This window comes from Artibeus jamaicensis, unplaced genomic scaffold (genome assembly GCF_021234435.1).
Source record: "Artibeus jamaicensis isolate MK-2021 breed Jamaican fruit bat unplaced genomic scaffold, CSHL_Jam_final contig_1128, whole genome shotgun sequence".
Taxonomy (NCBI): Eukaryota; Metazoa; Chordata; class Mammalia; order Chiroptera; family Phyllostomidae; genus Artibeus; species Artibeus jamaicensis.
Genome location: NW_026521220.1, coordinates 1,095,876 through 1,118,948, shown reverse-complemented (window position 1 = coordinate 1,118,948; position 23,073 = coordinate 1,095,876). Strand labels below are relative to the sequence as shown.

The window sequence follows — 23,073 nt, the reverse complement described above, 5'->3', positions numbered from 1 at the left end:
CTGGTTTAAATCCCTGAGCCAATCTTCCTCCGTATCCCCATTTCCGACTCCTCCCACAATCAGTTACACCTGCCAGCATTCCTGTATTATTCCAAGTTTACTGGGCTGCCATTGTGAGTCTGGGCAGGTATGGCCACATGTCCTGGAGCCAATCTTCTCCTAGCTCCCACGCAGGTGCCGTAAATCGGGGGACCTGCCCCCCAGTTCCATCTTGGGGGAAGTGACTTTCATTGGCCTGGCTCCAAACATGGCCACAGCTATTTAACATATCCAAGTGACCCGTCAAAAGCTATAGATATGTTAAATGACCATGCCATGGACTAGCTGCAAGGCTGTGGCTGTACAAAAGAGCTCTGCATGTTCCTGCTCCACGTGTCCCTTCCCCCAACTGACACCTGTGGGGGAAGGGGTGAGGACATATGTCTCTCCAATATTTCCTAGAATACCTTGAGTTCTGGACCCCATTCCAAATCCCTTTTTGGGCCCCCCTCTTGGCTGCACCCTGTATCAAGCCTGCTGGGCTTGGTGGGGGCTCATTGCCGACTCCAGCAGCCTGGTGTCCAAGATCAGCAGACCTCCTGACCGACCTCCACCAAGACGCCACCTCGGGAGGGTCCTGGTGTGGGGCACAGATACCAGTCCACATGGGAGGAACAAGGCTGTAAGGAGGAGGGCCTTTGAGTTGCCTCACACATGGAGCAGGAAGAGGCTGCAACACTTCCTGCAAACCATAGCTAACATGAGGAAACTGAGTCTCAGAGAAGCAGAAAAGTAGGCCCAGAGCAGCTCAGCCTACTGATGGTCAGGCGCTAGGTACCCCAATCTGCTGTAGGGGCCTACCCACCACTCACCCTAGTGATGGACAGGCCTGCTGCTGGGCGGACCCTGGAGGGGAAGCCAGGGGAAGCCTCAGTCCTGGATGTAGGAGGAAAGCGCCTACCCAGACTCCTGCCCCACCCTCGTGGAGCATGGGGGTAGGCACACAGTATGGTAGAAGCCAGGTGGGTCTTGATGCCAGGCCTCCAAGCCCACCTGGTGCCTAATTAACCAGCTGCACCCGACAGAGGAAGTGAAATCACCCTAGGGCGGGTAGAGCCGGGGGCGCCTGAGTCCGGGGGTCACGGATCAGGAAGGACTTGGGTCGGGGCGGCCCAGCAATGCAGCCACTGCACCTGGGGCAGCGCTGGCTTAGGCCTCTTTGTTCTCCTGCCCAGACGAAACGCTGCGGAGGGGGCGGAGCTCGGCGGAACAGAAGTCTTCAGAGCCCGGGCTCTGTCTCCCCCTCGCGGCCGGAGCCAGTATCGTGGTGTCGGGCAGATTCTGGAAAACCGGAGTGGGCGGGGCCTTGGGCGGGGTCGATGGCTTCCCTGAGGGTCTAGAGGCCAAAGTCCTGGGACACCCGTTTCCCTAGCCCAGGTCCCCGGGGCCTGAGTAACAGCAAAGGCATTTTGTGGGGCCATCCGGGTCGGGGAGGCGGCCCCGCCAGTTCTGCAGGCGTAGGGAGCAGAAGAGCCAGCAGGCCGGGGGTGGGGGCAGATTCGGTGGAGTGAGTGCCAGCTGCTAAGCTACGGTATATTATTCTTTAGTGTGAACCGCGCTCCTCCCGGCTTCCCGCCCAGTGCCAGGCGAAGATCCCCGTCGCTGTGGGCCTCAGTTTTCCCATTTGCAGAATGGGAAGCCCTAGCGTGTAGGAAGGAGCGTGAGGGCGTGGACTCTCAAGGCGAGGGAGGGGTGTCATCACCCAGGACTGCCCGCAGGCCATTGCAGTCCATGAACAGCTGATGGCAGGTCACCCCCTCCTCCCCTGACCCCCACCTTCGCCTTCTCACCCGGGAAACCGAGACTAGGTAAGAAGCAAACGCGGGAAGCCCAGGGCAGGAAGGGAGGGTGTTCAACACGCCCAAACTTGTGTGGGGTTTGGGGGCGCTGTTGGGGCTAGGCAGGCTTGTCTTCATCCCTCAGGGTACGCTCCCTGGACTTGGAGCTGAGAAAGACCAACTCCGACTTCCAGCAGGATTGTTGTGGGCAGGTTGCCACGGGCACATGCTTGACCTTGTAGAGTCTGAGACTGCGCAGTAAAGGAGGCGGAAGCCACCCACTGTGGGTTGAGAGGACCGGCATCAAAACTGGGCCCACAAATACAACCATGGCTTTCGTATACTCAAGGTTAATATTTGCCAAAGAGAAGTCTCCAGCTTCCTGGCCTAGGGGTAAAAATTAATGGGGAACCCATGCACGGGGGCGGGGGAGCGGGGAGCCTGATCCAGTAAGGTAGTCAGGTGGCATTTCAGGGAGAACTGAAGGGGAAGGGTGGGCAACCAGGTATGTTCACAGCAGTGATCCGGGTGGCATACATACAGCCTGGCAAGGCCCTGGACTCAGAATGTTAAATCTAGTTCTGAGTTTGGCATTTATCGTTCCATGCACACCCTCAAGTTCTTACTACATGTGTGTATATTCCTACCCAATATAAGACATAAGGCGTGGTTTGGTGTATTTCCAAACTTCATGTAAAGGCTTTAGAGTCTGTGCCACTTTCTACATCTTTATTCACACAACACTGTGATTTACCTGTGTTGATAGGGTCCCTCCAGTTCCTTGCTTTTCACCAGTGGCTTTCAAGCGTGTATCGCAATCTGTTTCTCCATATTCCTGATGATTGGCAGTTTTCTGATAGAAACAATGCTACATTTGTGAGCAGAAGTTCATGAGCCTGGGGTTAAGAGTTTCTCTAAATCAAACCCAGGAGTGGAACTGTGGGAATTGCTGGGTTACCAGGTATTTCCAGCGTCAATGTACTAGATACACCCAAATGGCTCTTCGAGTTTCTGCACCAATTTATATTTTCATCAACCATACGAGCCATTCCAGCTGATTCTTACCTCCTTGGTATTGCCAGAATTAATCGGCCAGCCTGTTGAGTGTGAAACAATGTATGTTGTGGATTCCATTTGCATTTCCTGGTTGCTAACAACAGGTGAGCATCTTTTTATTCTTTTTGGTTGTTTGCCACTTCAGTTTCCTCTTCTGTAAATTTCCTGTTCACAGCCTACACCCATTTTCTTTACTGATGTGTGGGAATTTCTTACATATTCTGAATACAAACACTTTGTTGGTCGAATGCTTGTGGACACCTTCTCCTAGTTGGTAGCTTTTAGCTTCACCTTTTTATGGTGTCTTTTAATACATAGTTTTCTGGTTTTTTGTTGTTGTTCAATTACAATGGTCCCCAGTATCCCCTCCTTACTCTCCTTTGCCCTACCCATCCCCACCTCCCACACTCAATCGTAGCCCCTCCTCCCCTTGTCTTTGTCCCTAGGTCCTTTATACATGTTCCTTGATGGCCCTTCGCCTTTTCAGTTACCCTCTCCTCTCTGGTCACTGTCAGTTTGTTCTCTATTTTCACATTTCTGGTTCTATTTTGCTCACTTGTTTGTTTTGTTGATTAGGTTCCACTCATAGGTGAGATCATATGGTATTTGTCCTTCACCGATTGGCATATTTCACTTAGCATAATGCTCTCCAGTTCCACCCATGCTGTCACGAAAAGTAGGAGGAGCTCCTTCTTTCTGCTGCACAGAATTCCGTTGTGTAACTGTACCAGAGTTTTTTGATTCTCTCATTTGCTGATGGGCACTTAGGCTGCTTCTAGCACTTGGCTATTGTAAATTGTGCTGCTGTGAATACGGGGGTGCATAGGATCTTTGGAATTGGTGTTTCACGCTCCTTAGGGTATAATCCCAACAGTGGAATTGCCTGGTCCAAAGGCAGTTCCATTTTTAACTTTTGAGGAAATGCCTTACCGTTTTCCACAGTGGCTGCACCAGTGTGCACTCCCACCAACAGTGCACGAGGCTTCCCTTCTCTCCACAACCTCGCCAGCACTTGTTGTTTGTTGATTTGTTTATGATGGGCCACTCTGATGGGTGTGAAGTGGTATCTCACTGAGTTAACACACAGTTTTAATTAATTTTAATGATGTTAAGTCTTCGTAAGAAACCTATGTGGCTTATCCTTACTTATCCCAAAGTTATATATATATTTTTAAGATTTTATTTATTTTTTTAGAGAGAGGAGAAGGGAAGGAGAAAGAGAGGGAGAGAGACATCAATGTGTGGTTGCTTCTTATGCATCCCCCACTGGGGACCTGGCCTGCAACCCAGGCATGTGCCCTGACGGGGAATCAAACCAGCAACCCTTTGGTTCACAGTCTGCCCTCAATCCACAAAGCTATACCAGCCAGGCCTATCCCAAAGTTATAAAAGTATTCTTTACTTTCTTCAAAAATGGTTAGTGTTTGGCCCTGGCTGGTGTAGCTCAGTGAATTGAGTGCGGGCCTGTGAACCAGACAATCACGGTTCGATTCCCAGTCAGGGCACATGCCTGGGTTGCAGGCTGGTTTCCTGCAGGCCAGTTCCCAGCAGGGGATGCACGAAAGGCAACCATACATTGATGTTTCTCTCCCTCTCTCCTTCCCTTCTCCTCTAAAGATAAATAAATCAAAAAATATTTTAAAAAATGTTTAGTGTTCTTTTTGCAGTAGGTTTGTGCGCACCCGAACTGGTTTTATGAATGGGCTGAGGCAGAGGCCCATTTTCACTTTCCCACAGAGATAATCAATTGTCCCACCACCGGTTATGATTAGGCCATTGTTTTTAACTCTGATTTTTTTGAGGGGGGAAAAAGTTGTTTTGAAAAAAAATTACCTAAATAAATTATCAGCAACTGAAACAAGCAATGTGTTAGTAGTTGCAGTTACATTATGAGCCAACTCTGTTTACCTGGAGAATTCAAAGAGAGTTTACCAGTAGGAATGCTACTGAGGTAACTGAGCTCTGAAACAGAGTCGAGGAGAAATCCTTGGCCCTGGTTGGGTAAGTCAGTTTGTTATAGCCGCTTCCTGATAGGCCAAGGGTGTGGGTTGGATCCCCAGTCAGGGCACAGATGAGAATCAACAAATGAACATATAAATGAATGGAACAACAAATCTGTGCTTCTCTTTCTCTCCCCCCTCTCTCTTTCTCGTCTCTCTTTAATATCAATGAAATTTTAAAAATTTAAAGGAAAGCCCTTATGATCATCTCAATAGATGCACAAGAAAAAGCATGCAGTTTGCACTGTTAATGTTTTATGTATTGCATTTTCCCTTAAAAATGGTGTTTTTAGAAATGATTCAAAATTCAGGGCAGCAAAAATCAACCAAAAATGAAGTATGAGCAACAATGATGCTGCAGTATCTGTTCTGGTAAATATGTCTGGTGTATGTCTATGGGTCTTTGCTCCGTCATGCTCAGGTCTAAGTTTCTGTGACCCACAGATAGCGTCTTTGGCAAGGTCTGATTTCGGTTTGGCGTTGTCCTACTCATGGATTCCGTGCAGGGTGTGAGAATCCCCGAGAAATAAAAAATTAATCCAGCCCAGTGGGCCCTGGCTCCTTACCTCTGAGTGCGTCCGGGCTGGAGGCTTGACCGGCCCCTCATGTAATGAATTCCCCAGCGGCAACCTGAGACCGGCTCTCCGCCTTCAAGTCACCTGCTCTGTCAGAAGGGACAGATGAGAGCGCTCCAGAGACTGGTGGGTCTGTCTTTTGGTTCTTCCTAATTCTGCCCCTCCTCTAAGGAAAGTGTGGGTCCCCCCTGAACGGCGGGAGGATGAAGATGTCTGTTTAGAATCAAGGGCTCGGCCTTCAGAATGTGCCCGGGTCAGGGGCCTCCCGGGGACATGGGACTCCTGGGTACTGGTGGTGAACTGGGAGCCCAGATTGGGGTAAACGGAAGCTGGGCAGAGGGGATAGAGGGGACGGTGACGGAGGTTCGAGAAGGAGCGAGGCAGGGGCCCGCAGAGATTTATTTCAGAGACTGCAGCGGCGGAGGGAGGGAACGAGGGGCCAGAATTTCGGGTGAGTCTGTAGCGCGGTGATCAGACTATCGGCTGCGATCTGCAGAGGTGCATGCAGGGGGGATCGGCCGGGGTATCTTGCACCAGAGGTCCCTCTCAGTGCACAGGTGGGCCCCAGGCTCAGCCGAGTAAAGAGTGGCTTTTCAACCACAGAAGTGCGGAAAAGAAGGGTTGGAAAACGAAGAGAAGCTACCCTTACAGCCTCGGATGCTAGTGACCGACTCCTGGGACGACCCCTTCCCTTTAATTCTTTGTGCCCCTGCGCGTGCGCCTTGGCCGTGCGCTCTGGGGGTGGCTAAACTAAGCTCACTCACCATTGCAACACACACTGCGCTTGCGCGACAGCTTAGGCCCCCAGATTGATTTGCGCCTCCCTCAAAGGTCCACTGCGCGTGCGCTTCCACCTCTCAGCCCACACGCGCTACTGGTGTCCTGTTGGAATGATTGCACCACCTTTCCCGCTACGCGCATACCGGCCACTGTTACCCTTGATGCTGGAGAAATGTGTGTGCGCTTCATGCCCTCCAGTGATCTGCAAAGGTCAGAATTCCAAAACCCGCTCGGCCCTGGCGTTTCAGATGAGGAATTGTGGCCCGGAATGAACTGCATAGCTGCAGCCACTACAGAAGGCTTAACACAGAAGTCAGATGTACAAAAAATATCTCGTGCTTGTTTGTACACTGTGTGGGCTCAAAAGAGCATAGGCAGGTGCTCTTTTTGTTTCACAGGGATGGTCTGAGGGCTAGTGCAGGATTGCATGGGCTCCCACATCTGCAAGACCTTCCAGCATCCCTGGTGATGCCTGCGCAGTCCTTGTGTCCTCGTGCAGGCCAGACACGCTGCGACCGGGGCTGCCTAGGCCCCTTTGACTGTTTCCTACCCTCATCTCTTTCCCCAGCCTTCACCTCCTTCTCCATGCTCCCATTAAACCTTCTCTACCTCCTGCATCGCTGAGAGAATGGGGGCAGTCCACACCGCCTGCCCCATCTCTGGGCTTCCCCCCCACCTGCACTGATTTCCAGGAGCTATCTGGACGGCCCTTTCCCTGATGTCCCTTAGGTCTGTGCGGATGCCACCTTCTTAGGACACATTCCTGACCACCCTCTGCAAACACTCCCCCACACCCTTTTCTTCTTCGGTCTCAGCCGCACCAGCTGACTTCCCAGCACTGTATATTTCCCTTGTCCATGTTGTTGTCGCCTGTCTTTCCCCCCCTGGAAGGAAATCTCCACGAGGTCACAGATTTTGTCTCTTCTGTTCACTGGTATATCCCCAGCACCTAGTGAAACCAAAAAAGTTGGTGTTTGTGCAGCCTGTCACCACCAGAACCAGTGAGCAGAGACAGGGATGGACTCTTCATGGGCGCTTTATTCAGAGGGCCGGCGAGCTGAGAAGATGGCGGGTTGTATAACCCAACGGATCCTCTTACATTTCCTTTCAAGCCAGCCTTTCTTAAAACCGGTCAGAGGTGTGTAGGTAAAGGGTCTGGAGTTCAAGGGAAAGAGTGTGAGGGATTTGGAATTCAGGAAAGAGGTTAATCAGGTAAAAGCTGCAGTCCAGCAATTTCCCCTAACATCCTTTCATCTGCTGACCGGTCATTTTCTTTATCTGTGTCCTGTGTCCTGGGCAATTTTCTTTATCTGTGTCTTGGGCTATGGACTGTCTGTGCCTGAAACACAATGGCTTGGAGACCACCTTGATCGCTTATGGTCTCTTGTGGAGCACGAAGGTCCATGGCTGTGGTCTCCTGGGGTCCGGGTGGACAGTACTTGTAGATCCTGAAGCAACAGCTTTTCACATGCATTAACTACTAGGCTTATTAACTAGGACCTAAAACTAAATTTCCCAACTCTTAAGTTCCCTCATCACCAGAACAGTAGGTTTATGGGCCATAGTAGGGAGGCAAAAAATATTTGTTAACTGAATTAATAATCACTGTCATAGCTAATGTCTGAGTGTTTTTCATGAGCAGTCATGGCTCTAGGCAATTTCCATGAACCGTCTCAGTGAATTAAACAACTTCCTGCTGTCTTGGAGCCCTGCGTCTCCTGCCACATGGGCTGGGCTCACCTATCATCAGGCTTTGTGTCTGTTGCTGCTTCCTGTAGATCTGCCATCTTAGTGGAACCCTCAGCTCCAGACGGCCTGTGCCGAGATTCAATGTGGCCACCACAGTGAGACGAACCCCCTGGGTCCTCCCCTGACTGCCTCCTACGGCTTGGGAGGAAGTTATGTCGGCCGTGTAGGGATCGTGGGCGGTCAGGGTGCCTGTCATGGGCCTGTCTGCAGACCCGTGGCTGAATCCCGCCCCCTGGAGCCTCTTCCTCTGCCCGCCTCCCCCCGCACTCCCTCACAGTATCTCACCAAAGGGTAGATGCGTGCCTGTCTTGTCCCTGGCTGTACCTGTCCTCAGCACAGGTGGGAGGTGGGGAGGTAGTGAAGTCCTGGACTCAGAGCAGAAGGCTGGGCTCTGCTATCTGCCAGCCATGGGACCTGGGTAACTCCTCTGTGCCTCGGTTTCCCCTCATTGCCTTGTTCAAACCAATTGTGATGCCGTAATTGGTAGGTTCTGGTCCTGGGAGGGAGGCGGAGGCTGTTGTTAACCACTCTGTGTTCTCCCTTCCCTCCTTAGAGTCAGGGCAGAGTCCTGCTCATGACCGTCTGTGCAGCTGGCATTGGTGGGACTTTTCAATTTGGCTATAACCTCTCCATCATCAATGCCCCCACCTTGGTATGTACCTCCTGTGCCCACTATCGCCAGCCAAGTGAGTGCTGGGTGTGGGCTGACAGTTGGCCCCTGTGGGGGTTCAGGCCAGCACCTGCTTGGTGGGGTTTTCTCCCACACCTCCACCTCCACTGGGATGTCTCATAGGTCCTGCAAGTTCAAGTCCAACTCCGCATCCTCCTCTGAACCCACACTCTTCCTGTTCCCTGATGTCAGTTGCCGCTGTCCACCCAGTGACTGGGGGTCAGCCTTTACTCCACCCTCCCTCTCTCAGACACCAAGTCCTTCTTAACTGTCTCTAACATGCAGTTGTTTCTCCCCATGTCTCTGCCTCAGCCCCTGTTCAGGTTCCATCTCTCCTGCCTGGATTGCTGGTCCAGCCTCTTTACTCACCTTCCTACCTTCAGCTTCGCCCCTTCTAGGTCCTCTCAAGTTTGATCAAGCCCAGAAACATTTTGCGTCTTCCTAGTGCCTACAGGCACGAGTGCAGACTCACCCACCTGTGTGAGTCTGGGGTCAGAGCCTTCATCTGTCTACTTTCATTCCCCAGTGGCACTACCCAAGCGGGTTATGCAGCTCCCCAGGGGCACACAGCCCTTCCTCGAACCCTCCTTTCTCTGGGAAGCCCCTCAAGAACCACCTTCCAGATGCCATCACCCTCCTAAAGCCTTCCTTAAACAACCCCCAAGCTGGAAGTCACCCCTGTCTCCCCAGCCCTTGGTGCGGGTCGTGTGTTGGTTGTTTTGGGTCCATCTTTTCCTCCTGTGAGTCCCCAGCAGCTGGTGCTGGCCTGACCCCTGTGGATGTTGAGTGCGGGCCTGTGGAAAGGATGGGTCATTGTGCCCTGGTGATAGAAGCCTCCTCTTACTTGCTTAAGTAAGAAGGGCAAGTGTCCTGTCACAGAGCTGGGAAGAACGCGGGGCTCCATTGGGGGGGGGGGGGCTGCAGGAACCAGGCCCCAGGATGGAACTGGGGCTCTCCTGTTCCTGCTGGGCCTCAGGCTCCACTCAGTGACAAGGGAGCAGCTGTCACCAATTCACTTTCTGCTAGTTGGGAGGCCCCAAATAAGTCTTCCTGGGTAGCTCCAGCAGAAAGGCCTGGGAAGGGTGACCAGGTGGCTTGGGTCACATGCCCACCCCAGCCCAGTCGTGTGGCTCAGACGGTGGAGCACTTCCATTGGCTACGTCTGGCTCAGGTGACCACATTTTAGGGGCTGTAATTGAAAACAGGAGAGCACTCACGTTGGGCGGTAGCAGAAGCCCAGGTGGGAGCCCATTCTGAGCAGAAACAATTGTAGCAGCCCAGCCCCATAAGGAAATAATGAAATGATGGCTTCTGGGGAGTGGGGGGGGGTCTGAGCTAGCTGTGCTTATTTGTGCGTTCATTGAACAAGGGTGGGAGTGCCCACTTCAGAGCAAACCTCCTGGCTGGGCACTCTCACCCCTTGTCTCCTGTGGGCCATCACCAGTCCCCCCAAATGGGATTCTCCTGGCCCCAAAGGGCTCCACTACCACACTGAATGGTCACTCTTGAGTTCCAGCCCAGGTCAGCTCCTCTGGACAGGTCATTCCTCCAAAGGAACCTAGCGGGTGCCAGGCTGACAGCCTGAGCAGGAGGGAGCTGGCCTGACACCCAGCCCACTGCCCTCCTAACGTCCTCCCCCACATCCGTCTGGGAGGCCTGAGGAGCCGGATACTGGCATTTGGTCTCTCACCAAGGCAAGGAGGGTGTTTGGGTCTTTCCTCGCACACTGTCCTGAGAGGCAGATCTGGGGGTGGGGTCCTGGGGTGTCTGAACTACCTGGCAGTAGCCCTAACCTGTGGCTGAGGCGGCGGGCAAGTCATTCACCCGATTCCCAGTCTTAACGATGGGCAGAGCGACGTGTCTCTAACAGATGCACACTTCCCAGGGCTTGCCATGAGCAAGGTCCCGGGGAAGCGTGCAGCACATTCCAGACTGGTCAGGTAGGTTTGGGTACCACAAAGGACGGCTTACAAAGGGCTGAGTGGGGTGCTGGGAGCACACAGGCCGGTGGGGGAGCAGCAGTGATAGTGATGCAGGGTTAGGGGCACAGAGGAAGCACCATGTGGCTCAGAGGGGAGCAGACACCCTCTCCCTTCCCTCTGAGGCCCTGCTGGTGCTCTCCACCGGCCAGTTCTAGCAGAAAGCTGGTCAGCCAGGGGCCAGCGGATGGGGGCCATGAAGATGGCTTCCAGGGCCCAAAGCAGGGTGGGCCGGTGACAGTGGGCTCCAAGGGCAAGTGGAGACTGTCCAGCACTGGGCTCCAGGGGGCGCTGTGCATGATAGTGAGTCAGTGCTCAGGCGAGTCTGGAGTTTGTTCTGCTCACAGCAGGGGAGGAGAATTGCTAGGAAGACCTGGTGCCTTCTCTGCAGGGTCAGCCTCTCCTTGTGGTCCTCGCCTGGGAGGCTGACTGGTGTCTCTGTCCACAGCACATACAGGAGTTCACCAATCAGACGTGGCAGGCGCGTTCTGGCCAGCCGCTGCCTGACCACCTGGTTCTGCTCGTGTGGTCCCTCATTGTGTCTCTGTACCCCCTGGGGGGCCTCTTTGGGGCGCTGCTTGCAGGGCCCCTGGCCGTCATGCTGGGAAGGTAAGTGCTCCCTGTGTACCCCCAGTTCCCTTTAGTGAGGGTCACCCCAGCCTGCAGGCTGAGGAATATGGGAGGAGGGTGCCCGGCAGGCCCCGGCCTCCTGCTCTGCCTGTGGTTTTACATGAGACGCCCAGTTCCAAGCGGACTTGGTAGAGGAAGGAGTCCCGGGCTCTGTGCGAGGGAGGACTCGAGTTTCCAGTGCCACGTCTGCCTGAAAATGCTATTTGATCGTAAACACGTGTTTTCTCCCAGGGCCTCATTTCCCCCTTGGAAGCCAACTGATGCAGTGCCTATGTGTCAAACAAGAGAGACAGACTCTGGGTTAATTAATTGAAAATTGTAGTAACTGGCAGGACACGGGGGCAGCTCACGGGGTGAAGTGAAGTGCTCAGAAATCAGGCCTCGAGAGGGGCAGCCCCGTGGCCGTGCCGAGGACCGTCACAGCCAGCCCTGCGCACCTGCCCCCCGGGGGGGTGGCTTCGGCATGCCAACTGCAGGTGCATTCTGTCCCCCGTGTCTCTATTCAGAATTCAGAATCCGGGCCCATCTTGAGTCGCCTGTGAAAGAGGGGAGAAAAGCAATGGCAGGCAGAAAGCAAATGGCTATCACAGGCCACCCCTTTGCTAGCCACCCAGCGGGCGTGGACACACTTCACCCATGTAGTCAGCTCCGCAGGCGCCCTCCTCACACTGCTCGGCCATCCCGTGATACGTACCCGTGCGCGTGTTCACTTCCCCCTGAGTGAGATGCTCAGAGCGTCATCTTGTCACAGCCACCGGGGCGGATACCGATGCAATACCATCAGGGGACGCTCCTGATGAGTGTGGGACTTCCACGTGGTGACGGTCTGCCAGCCCTGCAGTTGACCCACACACTTACTGGTGTTCTCACTGCCCCTGAGACGCCCCACAGGAAACCGGAAGAGGAAGAAAGAGTAGGGCAAGCTAATCGAAGAAAAGAAAGTCGTGAATGCATTTTTTCAGCTTTATGTTTTTTAACGTTTAAAAAAGCCCTCACCCAAAAATGTGTTTATTGATCTCTAGAGAGAGAGAAACATCAGTGTGAGAAACGCTGATCAGTTGCCTCCCGTATGCGCCCTGACTGGGGATTGAACCCATAGCTTAGGTGTGTGTCCTGACCCCGATGGAGCATGCAAACTTTTGGTGTATGGGATGATGTTGCAATCAACCGAGCCACTCGGCTGGGATTGGATGAGTTTATTTCAGAGCACGTGACACAGGCAGCCCAGAAACACAGGCAGAAGTTCTACCTGTTGGTTTTGGAACTGATCACAAGCTGTTGCCTGCCTTAGAAGTGACTCCCACCTCCAGTTCTTCACGCTTGTCCTTGGCCAGCACGTCCCCTGGTTGAGGCTCTTTGTCCACTGGGCTGACCCAAATCTTCATCCTTGGGTGGCCTTAGTGGTCCTGAAGGTGTGGGATCTCCAGCAGGTTGTTAAACTGTGAGATCACCTGCTTCTGGGCGATGGGGTTCGTAATGCAACTATGCGTTCCACCGGCACCCATCCTTCCTCTGTCCCTGATGTAACTTCCTTTGTCGGATGCAAATTGCATGGGTATCATGTCTGTGTATTTAACGGGTGTATCTGTTAAGATGCCTTCCACTGTCAACAGTAAAACAGCAGGACTCAGTTGGCCAAAACAACGGGAGACCCTTTATCTTACACAGGAAGTCTATAGGTGGGTGACTTCCAGGCTACTCGGTGCCCCAGGTCCGCTCCTCTGAGATTCCCTTGGCTGCCGGTTTCACTGTGTGTCGGCTGGGCCCTTGGGCTTGTGGCGGGACAGCTGCAGCAGTGCTTCACTCAGACTCAGCACTGTCCATCCCCAGTGTCCCCTTCCCTGTCCATGGTTTGTCCCATCGAACTAAGCGTGCATCATCTAGCTATCTGGCAGGTTCTGATTCGGATGCCAGTTCTTTCTTTTCATAAAGGATTTTGGGGAGAGTGGTGCTTAATCTGAGGGATAAAGCCATAAAATAGAAGTCCTGTTATTTTAAGCTGTGGTACTGGCAGAAAGGAGAGTGATTGGGGCGTGCTGGGGGAAGGGAGTGGGAGTGGGCCCTCTAGACATACCACAGAGGACCCCAGGCTCAGTGAGTAGCTGGTGGTCATTTCCATCCATGTGACTCAGACTCCTGAACACAGTTCACACACACACCCAGGTCTGGTCAGGGCTGGCTGGAGTGGCAAAGAGGGGTCCCCAGGGTCAGTTGCTCTGGACTGACCTTGACCACTCTTGCCTGTGTTCTGCTCCCTGCAAGGAAGCAGTCCCTCCTGGTGAACAACGTGTTCGTGGTGGCTGCAGCGGTCCTGTTTGGCTTCAGCCGCAGAGCGGGCTCCTTCGAGATGGTCATGCTGGGTCGGCTGCTCGTGGGGGTCAACGCAGGTATGGGGGTGGGTGCCTCACCTTACCTCCCCATTCCTTTTGGTCCACTTATTCCCACCTTGTTTTTGCAAAGTGATTGAATATGTTTTACCTTAAAAGGCTCACGCAGTGGGTATAGGAGAACAAAAACGTACAGGGACATGAGAACACCCCCCCCCCAAACCTGCACTTACAGAGGTCCTGCATTTGAGCAACATTCTAAGCCATGAGCTTCCTGGCAGCCAAGGTGTAAAGGCATCTCAGATGAGTTCTCTGATCTTCCCTGCAGAGGCAGAAAAGCCTGTTAGGGACTCCTCAGTTTTGGGGGCTTGTCATGGGAGGGAGCAGAATGCAGAGCACATCCTCCTGGAGTTTTAGGGGCTCCCAATCCGCTCTTGACACCCTACTGTTTGAACAGCCAGGTGCTGACGTCTGTATTAGTTTTCTAGAGTTGTGAAACAGACTTTTTTGTACTTAAAAGTCAGTGGCTTAAAACAACCAATGTGTATAACAATCTGATGGTTTCTGTGAGTCAGGACCTGGGAGTGTCTTAGTGGGTCTGTCTGGCTTGGGGCCTCTCGGGAGGCTGAGGTCCCCTCAGAGGGAGGATCTGCCTGGCGCCCGCCCTGCCCCTGCTCCCTGAGAGCCCGCGCTACCTCCTCATCGACTGTGGAGGCACTGAGGCCTTCCCGGTCCCTGGTCAGGGAGGGGGCGGACCAGCACTCCCTGTGGAAACCCCGGGGGCACGATGCTCAAATACTGTGGCCTCCTAGCTTTTGCCAGCTGTTGCCATCTGGGGTGGGCAGTGGGGGTCCAGTTCTGTTTCCCCACTGGTTGCGGCTGTCTCTCTGGGGAGGCGGGCATGAGGGGCAAGCCCACAGCAGCCGTGGTCAGTGAAGGCGTTGATGTGAGCGCTGTGGCAGCTGGTGGGCATTCCCTTCCCCTCTTCCGCCCCAGCTACTCAGAGCCCTTTGCAGCCATCCCTGTGTCCCAGTGATGGGTTCTAGACAGAGTCGATGACCACGGTGGGGCTGTGCTGAGGGAATAGGTGAGAGGAGTCCCGGGGGTAGACCTGGAGCCCTCTGGTCCTAAGGCAGGGGAGGAGGGGCCCCTCCAAGTGTGCAGGGTGAGGGAGCGGCATGTGGGTGGCGCTGGGGCCCAGTAGATGAGGTGCCAAGGAGGCGGGGCATTGCAGGGCTCGGGGTTCCAGCCTGAGGGCGACTCTGTGGCAGGTGTGAGCATGAACATCCAGCCCATGTACCTGGGGGAGAGTGCACCCAAGGAGCTCCGAGGAGCCGTGGCCATGACCTCAGCCATCTTCACTGCTCTGGGGATCGTAATGGGCCAGGTGGTCGGACTCAGGTAAGTAAGTGCCCTGCCGTGTGCAGAGTGGTGTAAGCGGTGCCCATAAAAGCCCTTCTTTGCCTAAATTTCTCCCTGTCTATTAAGTAGATTACAACGTTGCTTCTGTGTATTAAGGTATCGAAGCCTGCCCGATTCCACCTGGTCAGCACACAAAATGGGAATCAGTCAGCCACACACACTTCAGTGTGACCACACTTTCCCGTCCTCTCCAGATCAGGGAGCAGAGAGCAGGTCTTGACAGAGAAGAGGGTAGATGTTTGGGCTTTTCCAGGGGATCATGTCTTGGTCATCACAGAAGGGAGAGGGGACAGCCACGAGTGGGCCTGGAAAGAGGAGTTGTTAGGGATAAGAAGGGGCCAGAGCCCTGCCTTGCCTTGGGGCCTTACCGAGTGGGAGGGGTCTTTGTGTCCAGGCCCGGAGCTGGTTAGGAGGAAGCACAGAGCAGTGCAGACCCTCCGCCCTCAAAAGAGCAGGCAGGCAGGCAGGGGACAGGGCTCTGGCAAGGAGGTGTGTGGCCTGACCTCTCCTTTGCCCCTCCAGGGAGCTCCTGGGTGGCCCACAGGCCTGGCCCCTGCTGCTGGCCAGCTGCCTGGTGCCCGGGCTGCTCCAGCTGGCCTCCCTGCCCCTGCTCCCTGAGAGCCCGCGCTACCTCCTCATTGACTGTGGAGACCCTGAGGCCTGCCTGGCAGGTGAGTCCGTGGCTTCACGTTCCCAGATCCTCCTGACCAATGGGCACCTCTGCCCAGAGAGAGCATGTGGGTCCTCTTTTCTCAGGTTTCATTTTTCAGGGAAAAGTTGTCCTTCTCTTTGTGCCTCTACTGATCCCTGTAAAATGCTTTACGGAGGGGTTTGTCCTGAGTGCCAAGGCAGCAGGATGGAACAGACCAGCCCCTGCCCCCAGGAACCCCAGGGTGGTGCAGAGAAAGAGCCCCCCGCAACACATATGCAAGATGAGGCACCAGGTAGGAATTCAGGGTTCAATGCCAAACCTCCGCTGACAGTCTTACCCATTAGCTGTGGCCACAGTAATGATGCCCGAGAAACGATCCCCAAATCTCTGGCTCAAAGCAACAGTCATTTACGGCATCTTCTACTTGCTGCGCTGGCCACACGGCCCTGCTGCTTAGCTGGGCTGGCTCCTGGCGTCAGTGCTGGCCGAGGAGTGGCCAGTCCGGGCTGGTCTGGGCCGCAGCAGTTCAGCTCTGCTGCACATGCCTTTCCTTTCCTGATACCAGCCAGCTAGCTCAGGAATGCTCTTGTCACAGTGATGGCAGACGCACAAAAAAGCAAGTCCAGCCGAGTAAGCACTTTCAGAACCTTTGGTCCCCTCATGCCCTTTTAATATCCCATTGACCCGAGAAAGTCGTGTTTTGGGGCCCAAAGTTAGGGGATGGGAAAACCAATGGCATATCCTCTCATATGGCAAAGGGGGTCGAATTAGGGAGGGCCCATTGATACATTTTGCTCAGCGTGCCGTCGTGGCCACGGTGATTACTCACGGCCCTCCCCTGTGTAAATCATGCTGATTGCTGTCTGGGACCCCTGAAGTCTTGTCCAATGGCACCGAGCTCGAAGTACAGAATCTTTCTTTTTTCCCCTTAAGATTTATTTGTTTGTTTGTTTTTAGAGAGGAGGGAGAGAGGAAAAGAAACATCAGTGTGTGGTTGCCTCTCACATGCACCCATCTGGGGACCTGGCCTGGAACCCAGGCACGTGCCCTGACTGGGAATCGAACCAGTGACTATTTGGTTCACAGTCCGGTGCTCAATTCACTGCGCCACACCAGCCAGGGCTGGAGTCCAGGATCTTAAGATCACATCAAGTCTATTGTGTCTTCTCTGGATCCAGAGACCTAGGAGCCAGAACACAAGTCTTCTGTCCTTCCCATATTCAGTGGGGAAAGTGGGAGGGCATGACTAGAACTCACCTCCATCTCAAAGGAGTGGGAGGCAAGGAAGTGGGAAGCAGCCTCGACCCACAGCGGTGCTTGGGCTCCGCTGGGAAGCTGGGGGATGCGGCCAGATCCCCCTGTTCCCTGGGAGGCACTCCCGGGCCAGGGCTTCCCCAGCTTCTTGCTTCTGTCCTCCCGGATGTCCTTCCTGCTTAATGCCTTCCTTGACACCTTCTGAAGATGATGTTGGACGTGTCCCTATAGAAAGTTGGGGTGCGAAAGTCCATATGTTTCACACGGTCTCTGCCTCTCCTCATCCAGGCTGGCAGCACGTGTGTCAGTATGGTTTTTGAAAAAGCGGTGTGAATTTTCTATGTATTTGATTTAGGTGCCAGAAGGCCACACTCGCAGTTTTTTCCAGACATGCGTCTCTCCCAAGACCTAGTTACTGGAATCTGGGGCACAGCAGGCTGCTGCCGACCGACACCCTTAGGCCCCTGGAATGACCCCTTTTTCCAACCGGGAGATTCTGTAAGGCTGTCGGGCTGTGACTTAATTTGGGACTTTTTGCCAGCTGGAGAGACTAGAGAGAAAAAAGAGGTGTTTTGTTTTGCTTTGGTTTATTTTGGGAAACTAACCTTGCAAGTATGGAATAAGGTAAATTTTATTAAATTGTGTTCCTTCTGAAGGTTTTTGTGCTTATGTCTTTGTGGTAAGGCAAGCTTAGAATACTCAGCTAAAGGCAGACAGTTCGTTTTCAACACATGGAGATCTCTGCCCCAGGGCGGAAGTGCCCTGGGTCTGTTTTTCCTCCTCTAGGCTACAGCCCCACTCTCTCGGGCTGTCACTTGTCCGGCCTCCTCATCACTCTCTGTCTGCACCTGGAATCAACACCACCGATCACAGGTCCTAGCTGTGGTGGCACCCACTCCTTGTACTGGTTTATTCATCAGTTTTCTGTTTCTGCTTAACAATCGCTGCATCTCAGGGGCCAAGAAAAGGAGCAACTGCTTAGCTCAAGCCTCTGGGTTCTCTGGGGCTGGCTGATGTTGGCTGTGCCTGGCTGGTGGCTCTGCTGTTTGGTCACTCATGCAGGTTAACTGGGTGTTGGCTGATCTAGTATGGTACCAGTGGGGCCATCTCTGCTCTTCCTGGCACCAGTGGGCTAACCTGGCAAGTTTTTATGATGATGGCAGAAGAGCAAATAGAAATGAGCAAGGTCCCTTAAGGCATGGGCTGGAACAGGGGGCGTGCCCTCCCCACAGACTCATCCTATTGGTCAGAGAAGGTCACATGGTGGAGCCCAGTGCCAAGGATGTGTGGAAGCTACTGCAAAATCCCTAGCAAAGGGCATGGATACAGGGAGAGGGTGAAGGATTGGGGATGATGGTAACACTCTGTCATAATTGCTGTGTCCTCTCTGATGGATCCACAGCATCCTAAGGTTCTAAATCTCTTTCCAGCCCAGCCCATGATGCTCCTGTGAAGTGACAGGGCCGGGAAGGTCGTCACCCCTTGTGACCATGGGGGCCCAGAGAGGGGGGGGGTTGGGGTGGGGAGCTCACTGTGGGGGACCAAAGAGAGGCCAGGGGAAGGAGGGCTCAGCAGCCCCTCTCCTGCCCCAGCACTGCAGCGGCTGCGGGGCACCACGGACTTGGCCTTGGAGCTGGCGGAGCTGGAGGAGGAGTGCGCAGCCTGCCAGGGCCTGCGAGCACGGCGCCCGTGGGAGCTGTTCCGGGATGGCACCCTGCGGAGGCAGGTGATGAGCCTCGTGGTCCTGGGCAGCGCCATGGAGCTCTGCGGGAATGACTCGGTGCGGCCCTTGCTGTGTCCCCAACCACCTCCCCAACTGTGGGATGGGGGCTGGGGGCTGCGGGCTGCAGGCCCCTGGGAGCCCCGCCAGTACCACAGAGCTGGCCCTGCGCCCACCTCCCCAGGTGTACGCCTACGCCTCTTCCGTGTTCCTGGAGGCAGGAGTGCCCCAGGAGAAGGTCCAGTATGCCGCCATCGGGACCGGGTCCTGCGAGCTGCTCACGGCCCTCGTCAGTGTGAGTCTGGCTCTGGGCTGGTCCTGCGCCCACCCTGCGGGGAGAGGGGCGTTGATGCCCCGAGGACTTAAGTGCTCTTCTTTAAGCCATTTCCCACTCCAGGTCACTCTGTTAAAATATGGCGAGGTAGCCAGCATTTTATTGAGCTCCTGCTGTTTGCTGGGCACTCAAGCCCCTATTTTCAGATGAAGAAACTGGGTGAAGTTGAGTGACCTCTGGGAAATCAATTCCTTTCTCTTTTTTTAAAAAAGATCTGATTTCTTTTTAAGAGAGAAGGGAAGGGAGGGAGAAAGAGAGGGAGAAAAAAATCAAAGTGTGGTTGCCTCTCATATGCCCCCAACTGGGGGCCTGGCCCGCAACCCAGGCATGTGCCCTGACTCAGAATCGAACTGGTGACCCTCTGGTTCACAGGCGAGCACTCAGTCCACTGAGCCACACCAGCCAGGGCATGGGAAATTAATTCCTTAATCTCTGGAAGCAATAAACTGCTCCCTGCCCTACCACCAACTTCCTCATGAGGCCCTTCCTACTGCCCACCCCCAAACCAAGGGGACCATGGCTGGACCAGTTATGGGGTCCCCTTTCCTTTGCAGTGTGTGGTCATTGAGAGGGTGGGCCGGCGGGTGCTGCTGATGGGGGGATACGGCCTGATGACCTTCTGGGGGAGCATCTTCACAGTGGCCCTGTGCCTGCAGGTAGCTGGGCAGGGTGAGGGGTGGGGGGCTGGGTGCTGGCTCATCTCCACCTCACTCCACCCTCTGCGGCAGAGCTCCTTCTCCTGGATGCCCTACCTGGCCATGTCCTGCATCTTCGCCTTCATCCTCAGCTTTGGCATTGGTCCCGGTGAGTGGGCTTAGGGAGGTCTGGGCTTTGGGACTAGCTGGAGGACCGTGGACATCGGATGAAAGATGGGTGGGTGCAAATGCTATGTTGCCTGTGTGCCCTACCCCCACCTCTACCAAGGCTTCTGGAAGAACACCCAGGGGCCCCCACTCCCATGTGGGGGAAAGGTGGGAGAAAGGCAGGGCAGGGAGCCCTGGATGGCAGTCCCCTGTCCCTCCTTCCTTCCAGCTGGAGTGACAGGGATCCTGGCCACGGAGCTGTTTGACCAGATGGCGCGGCCCGCTGCCTACACGGTCTGCGGGGTGCTCATGTGGACCATGCTCTTCCTGGTTGGGCTGGGGTTCCCCTTCTTCATGGTAGGCCTGCCCCTTCCAGGGTGGGAAGATGGGGTGGGGGGTGGCAGGGGAGGGGGCTGCCTTTGGTTTTGTCCCTGTCAGCAGGGAAACCCCAGCGGGAGGCCTCCATCCAAGAGAACTGAGGCTGAAGGGGGTGGGGCTTATTCCAAGCAAACAAAGACAAGTTCCTCTTCCAGACCCGTTATGCGGTCTTCTGTCTTGGGGCTAAATGGGGCTCCACTGGGTCTCAGGGTGTCTTTTAACCTATAGGAGGGATTGTCCCACTTCCTCTACGTGCCTTTCCTTGGCGTCTGTGTCTGTGGGGCCATCTACACTGGCTTCTTCCTCCCTGAGACCAAAGGCAAGACGTTCCTGGAGATCTCTGAAGAACTGCGCAGACTCAACCTCCCCAGGCGGAGCCAGGGCCCCAGGTGGAAAGGCCCGGACGTCATCCAGTCCACTGAGCTGTAGCCCCGCAGGTGTGGCTGGGGCCCGGACCCAGCTGCTGCCCTTCCCTTTGCTTCCTCTCCCTGCACTAGCTCCTGTGTGTGTTCACTTAATGAGTGCTTATTAAATGAGCACCTACTGTGTGCGGGCATGGTGCCTCTTGGTACTCCCCATCTAGAGACAGTCAACAAACAGGAAACCAATGAAAACATAATTACAAACTCAGGGAAATGCAGTGGAAGAAAAGTACATGTGCAGCGTGTGCACACCCAAGGCTGGGGGTGGGGTGATGTGGTTTAAGACGGGCGTGGTCAGAGGATTTTCTGAGGAATTGATTTTTTAAAAAATTAACCTTATTGAGGCATAGTTTACGTAAAATAATGTACCCATATTAGGTATACATTTGATGAATTTTGTCAGCTTTATCCGCCCATGAAACTGCCAAACCACCACGGTCGAGGTAGAACATTCACGTCACCCCCGAATCTCCCTTTGCAATCAGTAACCCATCCCACTTGCAGCCCCAAGCAACTGCTGACCTGTGTTCTGTCACTACTGACCGGATTTGCGTTTTTCAGAATTTGACATGATTCCATGATGTGTGTGTGCATTTGTGTCTGGCTTTGCTCCATATACAGTTTTTGAAATTCATACAGCTTGTTGCATGTCTTACTATATATTCCTTTGTATTTCTGAGTAGTATCTCACTGTATGGACATACCATAACTTGTTTATCCATTTGCCTGTTGGTGGGCACTCAGGCCATCATGAATGAAACTGGGGAGCATTCCTGGACGGGTCACTGTGTGGACATACGTTTTCATTTCTTGCGGGTAGATGAATTGCTGAGTTTAATAATGAAGGTATGTTTAGCCAGAGAAGAAACTTTTCCAAAGTGATTATACTGTTTGGCATTCCCACTAGCAATGTTAAAAATTCCAGATGTTCTCAATCTTTGTCAGCACTTGGTGTTGTCGCCTTCTTGATTTAGTCATTCTTGTGAATGCATAATGGTGTCCTGTGGTTTAATTGAGGTGTTTCCCTGATGACTCACAATGTTGAGCATCTTCTCATCTGCTCCATATGGCCATTCATCTATTTTCTTTTATGGAGAGTCTGTACAAATATTTTGTCTATTACTTATCTGTATTTTTTTTAATTTAATGTTTTAGAGTAGTTTTAGGGTCACAGCAAAATCAGAAAATAGAGATTTCCCGTGTATCTCCTGTATGCCCCACCCCCCACACAGTGCCTCCTCCATTAGCAGCCTCTCCCACCAGAGTGGGGCATTTGCTACAACCAGTGAGCCCGCAGTCACGTATCATTGTCACCCAAAGTCCATTGTTCACATAAAGTTTCATGCTTGGGGTTGTACAGTGTACAAGTTTGGATAAATGTATAATTTTGTGTATCCATCATTATGGTATCATACACAGAAGTGAATTTCACAGCCCTCAATGTTCTCTGTGTTCTGCCTGTGGAGGGGAGTTGGAGGGAGGGTACCAGCCTCAGAGCCTGGTTATTTCAAGACAGGGAGAGACTGGGCCCAGGCCCCCTGGGAAACAGTGCTGCCCCTGTCAGAGAGGAGGCGCTCCCTACCCAGCCGGCCCTCTTGTGGGTCTCCACCTGGGCAGACATCCTGACCCAGAGCTGGTTAGGAAGCGGACAGTGCAGAGCCTCTGCCCTCGGTGGGACAGGGCAGCAGGGGACTGAGCTCTTGCAAGGAGGCATCTGGTTTGGCCTTTCCTCTGTCTCCTCTTTTTGATCCTCAAGAGCTTATGACACCCTCATTGTTGGTGGAGACCCCAGGGCTTGCCTGGAGGGTGAATCCCTGGCCTCAGGTTCCCAGATCATTCTCGACGGAAGGGCTCCCACCATCCTGGGCACTCAGCCAGACCCTTCATGTCCTTTTCTGCTGGTCCCTATCAAGCCCCAAATCCCCCTGGACTGCTCCCCCCCATACCCAAATGCTCCGAAGCTCAGCCTGCCAATCCAGACCCCAGACCCAGCGTGGCCTCTCCCCACCGCCCAGAGCACCCTGTGGCCCCCTCCCCAGATGTGTCAAACCTTCCTTGCTGGCTATAGTGTGAGTCTCAGCTTTCCAGACCCTGCTGCCTGGGCCCGAGGCTCCCTGGTGGGCCAGCACACAGGGGCCGAGTGGGTAGGTTGTCAACTGGCTGCCCAGCTGCTGAGCTCCACACAGGGCTCACGAGGCTTGGCTGGTGCTGCTTCCAAGGCTGCGGTCAGTTCCGCATTTGCTCTCAGGCCCCCCTCTTTCAGACCCTGAGACTCTGGCTCCCCCCTTCAGGACCCACACGGGTTACCTTCTCCGTGTCTCAGCTGAATCTCGGCCCATTGCCTGCATTCACTGTAGTCCTTGTCCTCGGCAGTGCCCAGGGCAGTAAGGAGGCAGTGACCCTCAGCTCGCAGAAAGCGAGATGGTCTCGCAGTGACAACAACAGTGCTGCACAGAGGTGACATTTGCGGAGGGTTTTCTGCTTGTCAAGACCATTCTGAGCACT

At 54.0% G+C, this 23,073-nt stretch overlaps 1 protein-coding gene and 1 long non-coding RNA gene across 12 annotated transcripts; one reads left to right on the top strand and one right to left on the bottom strand.

The window, feature by feature from the left end:
- The first annotated feature begins 1,350 nt into the window (after nucleotides 1–1,350).
- On the top strand, nucleotides 1,351–21,995 carry SLC2A11 (solute carrier family 2 member 11). Of its 11 annotated transcripts, none has more exons than XM_053664965.1 (16): nucleotides 1,353–1,847; nucleotides 1,963–2,166; nucleotides 2,900–2,977; nucleotides 4,750–4,874; nucleotides 5,318–5,574; nucleotides 8,531–8,629; nucleotides 11,075–11,235; nucleotides 13,519–13,643; nucleotides 14,855–14,984; nucleotides 15,528–15,676; nucleotides 18,504–18,691; nucleotides 18,816–18,926; nucleotides 19,520–19,621; nucleotides 19,694–19,769; nucleotides 19,998–20,125; nucleotides 20,375–21,995. In XM_053664965.1, the coding sequence occupies exons 5-16, from the start codon at nucleotides 5,554–5,556 to the stop codon at nucleotides 20,573–20,575; spliced, it is 1,491 nt and encodes a 496-aa protein (XP_053520940.1). In that variant the 5' UTR covers nucleotides 1,353–1,847; nucleotides 1,963–2,166; nucleotides 2,900–2,977; nucleotides 4,750–4,874; nucleotides 5,318–5,553; the 3' UTR covers nucleotides 20,576–21,995. The 11 variants fall into 11 exon arrangements, with proteins under 11 accessions (XP_053520983.1, XP_053520979.1, XP_053520980.1 ...); XM_053664976.1 differs by having other exon boundaries at nucleotides 4,747–4,874; XM_053665004.1 differs by lacking the exon at nucleotides 4,750–4,874 and having other exon boundaries at nucleotides 1,352–1,847; nucleotides 18,504–18,637.
- LOC128627385 (uncharacterized) lies at nucleotides 11,602–16,160 on the bottom strand. Its single transcript, XR_008391566.1, has 4 exons — nucleotides 15,995–16,160; nucleotides 13,817–13,905; nucleotides 11,951–12,179; nucleotides 11,602–11,792 (listed from the first exon to the last, which is right to left on the bottom strand). It is a non-coding gene; the product is annotated as an uncharacterized LOC128627385 (long non-coding RNA).
- Nucleotides 21,996–23,073: the final 1,078 nt, after the last annotated feature.